The 5,211-nt window shown below is 51.5% G+C and overlaps 1 protein-coding gene across 1 annotated transcript; it reads right to left on the reverse strand.

Annotated features, from left to right (window-relative positions):
• Positions 1-1,096: 1,096 nt before the first annotated feature.
• LOC119777950 (ADP-ribosylation factor-like protein 8A) lies at positions 1,097-4,994 on the reverse strand. The gene is made up of 4 exons (XM_038276962.1): positions 4,840-4,994; positions 3,506-3,573; positions 3,361-3,431; positions 1,097-1,750 (listed from the first exon to the last, which is right to left on the reverse strand). The coding sequence occupies exons 1-4, from the start codon at positions 4,960-4,962 to the stop codon at positions 1,698-1,700; spliced, it is 315 nt and encodes a 104-aa protein (XP_038132890.1). The 5' UTR covers positions 4,963-4,994; the 3' UTR covers positions 1,097-1,697.
• Between the last annotated feature and the right edge of the window lie 217 nt (positions 4,995-5,211).

Below are 5,211 nucleotides of genomic sequence, written 5' to 3' on the forward strand. Positions count from 1 at the left end.
AACAAGGGAGTCCCCAGGAGGGGCACCCTCCAGTTCTCCCTCTAAGGACTCCAAGAAGGGTGGGTAATCTGAACTGTTGTTCGGCCCGTTAGCACAGACAACAGTCAGAACCCGTCCCCCCACCCTTAGGCGGAGCCCTCTCGTTCACCGGGATGAACCCCAACGTACAGGCGCCGAGATGGGGGGCAACAAGTATGCCCACTCCTGCCCAGCGCCTCTCACTGTGGGCAACTCCAGAGTGGAAGTATGTCCAGCCCCTCTATAGGACACTGGTTCCAGAACCAGAACCATACGTCGAGGTGAGACAGACTATTTCTAGCTGGAACCTCTCAGCCTCACACACTAGCTCCGGTCCCTTCCCACCAGCGAGGTGACATTCCACGTCCCAAGAGCCAGCTTCTGCAGCCGAGGATCGGACCACCAGGGTCCCCTCCCCCGGCCAACACACATTGCATACGACCCTTATGGCCCCTCTCATGGGTGGTGGGCCCATGTAAGGGGGGACCCAACAATTCACACTGATTTTGGGTCAATAGGTCACATGACCTGGGAGCTATTGACGAAAAATACTCAATTTTAACTTAAAAATTGGTAAAAAATAAACTAATTATAATGAGATAGTTTATTTTTTTTTTTTACAGAGTGGCGGAAACGGGCTTCCATAGAAAGGACAATAAAAACTGGGAAAAAAAAGAAAAAGTTCAGTCAGTGAAAACGCCTTTTATGTTTAGAAAAGTCGCAGCTTAAATATGTTCCCATCCTTTGGATCCGCCTTTACCCGCTAAGTGCTGCGGGGTCACCAGAGGTCAGCGGCTGATGGGCGGGTCGGTTCCTGACAGGATGGAGGTCGTTCAGCAGCTGATGAAACGGGCCAGAAACCCTCCCACCATGGAGAGCCGTCAATCAATGGATCATTTACACAGAACACTAATACGTTCACCGTGATAAAAAGTTCAAAAAGTGACGGCATGAAACTAATTATTTTAATGGTTATTTTTTTAATACCAACAGGTCACAATGAAAATGAGCTGAAATGAAACGAGTCTTTTTAAAATGTGAGGAGTAGGAGTAGCAGAAAGGAATCACAGGCTGATAATCTGAGTTTAAATCAAAAATTTAATACGGGATTACAACGCTTTTAGTTTAACATGATGCAGATGTTTCATGAGATCACATGACGCCGCTGGTCCAATCAGAAACTCTGGTTCGACCAATCAGAAAACAATAAAAAAAACACCAATATAAAACAAACATGAATAAAAACATAATTACAGACAGAAACCAGATTATTGTCCTGCAGGTCAGGATTAGCTCACATTTAGATTATTAACATTATTATTAATATCTTACAAAGCAACAGTGCAATAATAAAAGGTTTGATCCCTCGCTCTGCAGGAGGAGGAGAAACTAAAAGGACAGGAGGAGGAACCAACATGGCCGTGAAGGCAGGGAGCTCCTGGATGCACTGATGCCTCCGGTTCGACCCACATCCTCCATCATCTGCTGGGATCAGAACCTTCCTGGAGGTCTGCTGGTGTGCTGGTGGTTCTGCAGAACCGGATCTTTGACCCAGTTCCTCTGGAGCGGCTCCAGGTGATCGACGGATCCGAGCGGCGCTGGAGGGATCAGTGCACCTGGGGGGGGGGGGGGGTTGTTAGAGAGGGAGGGGTCAGGGCTGGTGGGCGTGGCCTGATTCCTCAGGAAGTCCTCTTGGTCCTGGAGTATTGGATCAGCCACTGCAGGGTGATGTCTGAGGGAGGAAAATAATAAACGTTATTAAAAAGCACAGCGCTCCGTTTCACCCAGCAGGTTGCTCCGCCTCCTCATCCTCTGTTGCCATGGTAACATCCTCCCACAGCTAACCTGCTCAGGTTTCCTTCAGTCTCTGCTCTCCTTACAGCCAATCACGTCGCTTCATTTCCTGATTTAGTCTGATTCTTGTTGTAGTTTTGTTCATAAATATCTAAATAATTTTCTACGCCCGTTAGACTCATTAGGTTTAAAAAAAAAAAAATGGCATTAATTCAGAGAGATGGCGAGCCGTTCTGATATGCATTAGTTTGACCAAACATGTATTCCTGATAGAAAAATGTTTTCCTCGTCAAAATTACCATTTCAAACAAACTGACATTTAGAATGTAATTTAGAAAATATATTCGGTCTAGCAGTGTGACTTTGATAACGGAACCACAGAGAGCAGAGTGCTTTCACTAAATGATAAAACGGCCTGCCATAGCCCGCTGCATATAAAGCTACGCATTAACTGCAGCATGTTCTGCTCCTTTTCAGCTGTAGCCTGTTTGTCTTTTAAACACTTTCTTCTTCTCCATTTCTTCATTCAGATCCCAGTGGGTGAAATAGACCCTTCCTGTTGACTGTTGTCATGGAGACTCGTTGCTCCACTGATCATGGCTTTTCATACTTGTTACGCACGCGCTAAACTCTGATTGGATCTGGTTAGAGTAGATTGAACTAAATGAAAGCAGCTCTGATGAAAGCGAACACTCAGAGGACCAGGATTAGGTTTCTACACCTGCTTCGTGAAATGACCTCTGATCTAACGGCTTAAGGTTTGCTCCCCTCCCACATACCCCAGGCTCCGCCCACTGACACATGCCATAGACCACGCCCCTTCACACACAAAACCCCTGAAGTTCACGCCGACCACACAGCCCGGCCCTGAGCCCACAGCCCTACTACACATGCAGGTCATGAGGCCACGCCCCCTCCTACAGAGACCGCCCCCCGGGCCACGCCCCCTCCTACAGAGACCGGTCCCCCCAGGCCACGCCCCCTCCTACAGAGACCAGTCCCCCCGGGCCACGCCGCCTCTCACAGAGCGGCCCCCCCAGGCCACGGCCCCTCCTACAGAGACCGCCCCCCCCGGGCCACGCCCCCTCCTACAGAGACCAGTCCCCCCGGGCCACGCCGCCTCTCACAGAGCGGCCCCCCGAGGCCACGCCCCCTCCTACAGAGACCGGTGCCCCAGGCCACGCCACCTCTCACAGAGCGGCCCCCCCAGGCCAAGGCCCCTCCTACAGAGACCGCCCCCCCGGGCCACGCCCCCTCCTACAGAGACCAGTCCCCCCGGGCCACGCCGCCTCTCACAGAGCGGCCCCCCCCCAGGCCAAGGCCCCTCCTACAGAGACCGCCCCCCCCGGGCCACGCCCCCTCCTACAGAGACCAGTCCCCCCGGGCCACGCCGCCTCTCACAGAGCGGCCCCCCCCAGGCCAAGGCCCCTCCTACAGAGACCGCCCCCCCCGGGCCACGCCCCCTCCTACAGAGACCCCCCCCCCCCCCCAGGCCACGCCCCCTCTCACAGAGACCGGCCCCTCAGGGCCCAGCGGGGTGCGTCGTACCGATGTTGTCCTTCTCCTTGCAGGAGATGGAGTAGCAGCAGATCTCTCTGTCCTGGATGGCTGACAGGTTCCTGAAAGGAGAAAGAGAGAAGGAGGTGAAGCTGAGGAGCATGAACAGTCAGCAGGAGGCAGGGAGCAGACTCACATCCTCTCTATGAGCTCCTTCTCATCCAGAGATCCTGGCAGGTCCCTCTTATTACCCAGAACCAGAACCTGAGGACAGATCAGGGGTTAGAGGAAGTTCACAGCTTCAACATTTACTAGGAAACATTCCAGGGAAACAGATCAGTCTGATGATCTAGAGCAGCGGCCCTCAGTCTAGGGGCCCAAACCTCCGGGGGCCCGCTAACCACAGGTCAGGCCTGAGGAGGAGGCACAGCGATGGATCTCAGGGTATAAAATAATATTTAATCAAATCATGTTTCATTAACCTCCCTGGGCTTGTGCTCTAAACCGGTTTGAACCTGTTCCAGGTGCTCTAAACCGGTTTGGACCTGTTCCAGGTGCTCTAAACCGGTTTGGACCTGTTCCAGGTGCTCTAAACCGGTTTGGACCTGTTCCAGGTGCTCCAAACCGGTTTGGACCTGTTCCAGGTGCTCCAAACCGGTTTGGACCTGTTCCAGGTGCTCCAAACCGGTTAGAACCTGTTACAGATGCTCTAAACCGGTTTGGACCTCTTCCAGGTGCTCCAAACCGGTTTGGACTGTTCCAGGTGCTCCAAACCGGTTTGGACCTTTTCCAGGTGCTCCAAACCGGTTTGGACCTGTTCCAGGTGCTCCAAACCGGTTTGAACCTGTTCCAGATGCTCTAAACCGGTTTGGACCTGTTCCAGGTGCTCTAAACCAATTTGGACCTGTTCCAGATGCTCTAAACAGGTTTGGGCAGGTTTGAACCTTTTCCAGGTGCTCTAAACCAGTTTGAACCTGTTCCAGGAGCTCTAAACCGGTTTGGACCTGTTCCAGGTGCTCTAAACCGGTTGTTCCAGGAGCTCTAAACCGGTTTGAACCTGTTCCAGGTGCTCTAAACCGGTTTGGACCTGTTCCAGGTGCTCTAAACCGGTTGTTCCAGGAGCTCTAAACCGGTTTGGACCTGTTCCAGGTGCTCTAAACCGGTTGTTCCAGGTTTTCTAAACCGGTTTGAACCCGTTCGATTTGCTTTAAACTGGTTTCAAAGCTGATGTGAGCTCATTCCAAAAGTCTTGCAGCCAAACTTTGGTTTGTAAACATGAATCCATGCTGAACTGTGATGTCATCGCTGTATCCTGCTGATCATTGGTTAGTTAGTGACCTTCTCTGTTTGTCCACAGTAGATCTTTACTTTAGTGGAGTTTGAATGATGTTGAATGATTTCTGGTATTTTGATGGAAGCTGACATTAATCTATTCCACATGTGTGCAGAGTTATCGCTCTGACCGTCATCTCAGCTCTATTCATGACGTCAAACGGCTGTAAACTGGGACGGTTCTGGTTCGGCTCTTACCGGAATCCCCTGCAGCTGCGGTTTGTCCAGCAGGTTGTGCAGCTCGTTCTTGGAGGCTTCGATCTTCTCTGGATCTGCTGCATCCACCATGTAGCTGCAGCAGGAGACAAAGAGCAACGTCATTTCAGAGCAGAACCTAAAGATCCCACCTGGGACCCTAACCGGGAACTGATCTGTGATAGAGATGCAACAATCCGCCGTCAGCCGGGTCGGATATCAGTCCTGATGACGGCCAGGACTGATATCGGGTTTGGCATCGGCAGGATCGGATATCGGAGATCCAGTCCAGATTACTTTACATGAACTGTAAGTTCGTTCAGACCTGCTAATTAGTTACTTTTTAAACGACGTTTACGTCGAGCGGAACCTTCG

The sequence above is a fragment of the Cyprinodon tularosa genome, unplaced genomic scaffold, assembly GCF_016077235.1.
Source record: "Cyprinodon tularosa strain WSP-4 unplaced genomic scaffold, ASM1607723v1 ctg1292, whole genome shotgun sequence".
Classification (NCBI taxonomy): domain Eukaryota; kingdom Metazoa; phylum Chordata; class Actinopteri; order Cyprinodontiformes; family Cyprinodontidae; genus Cyprinodon; species Cyprinodon tularosa.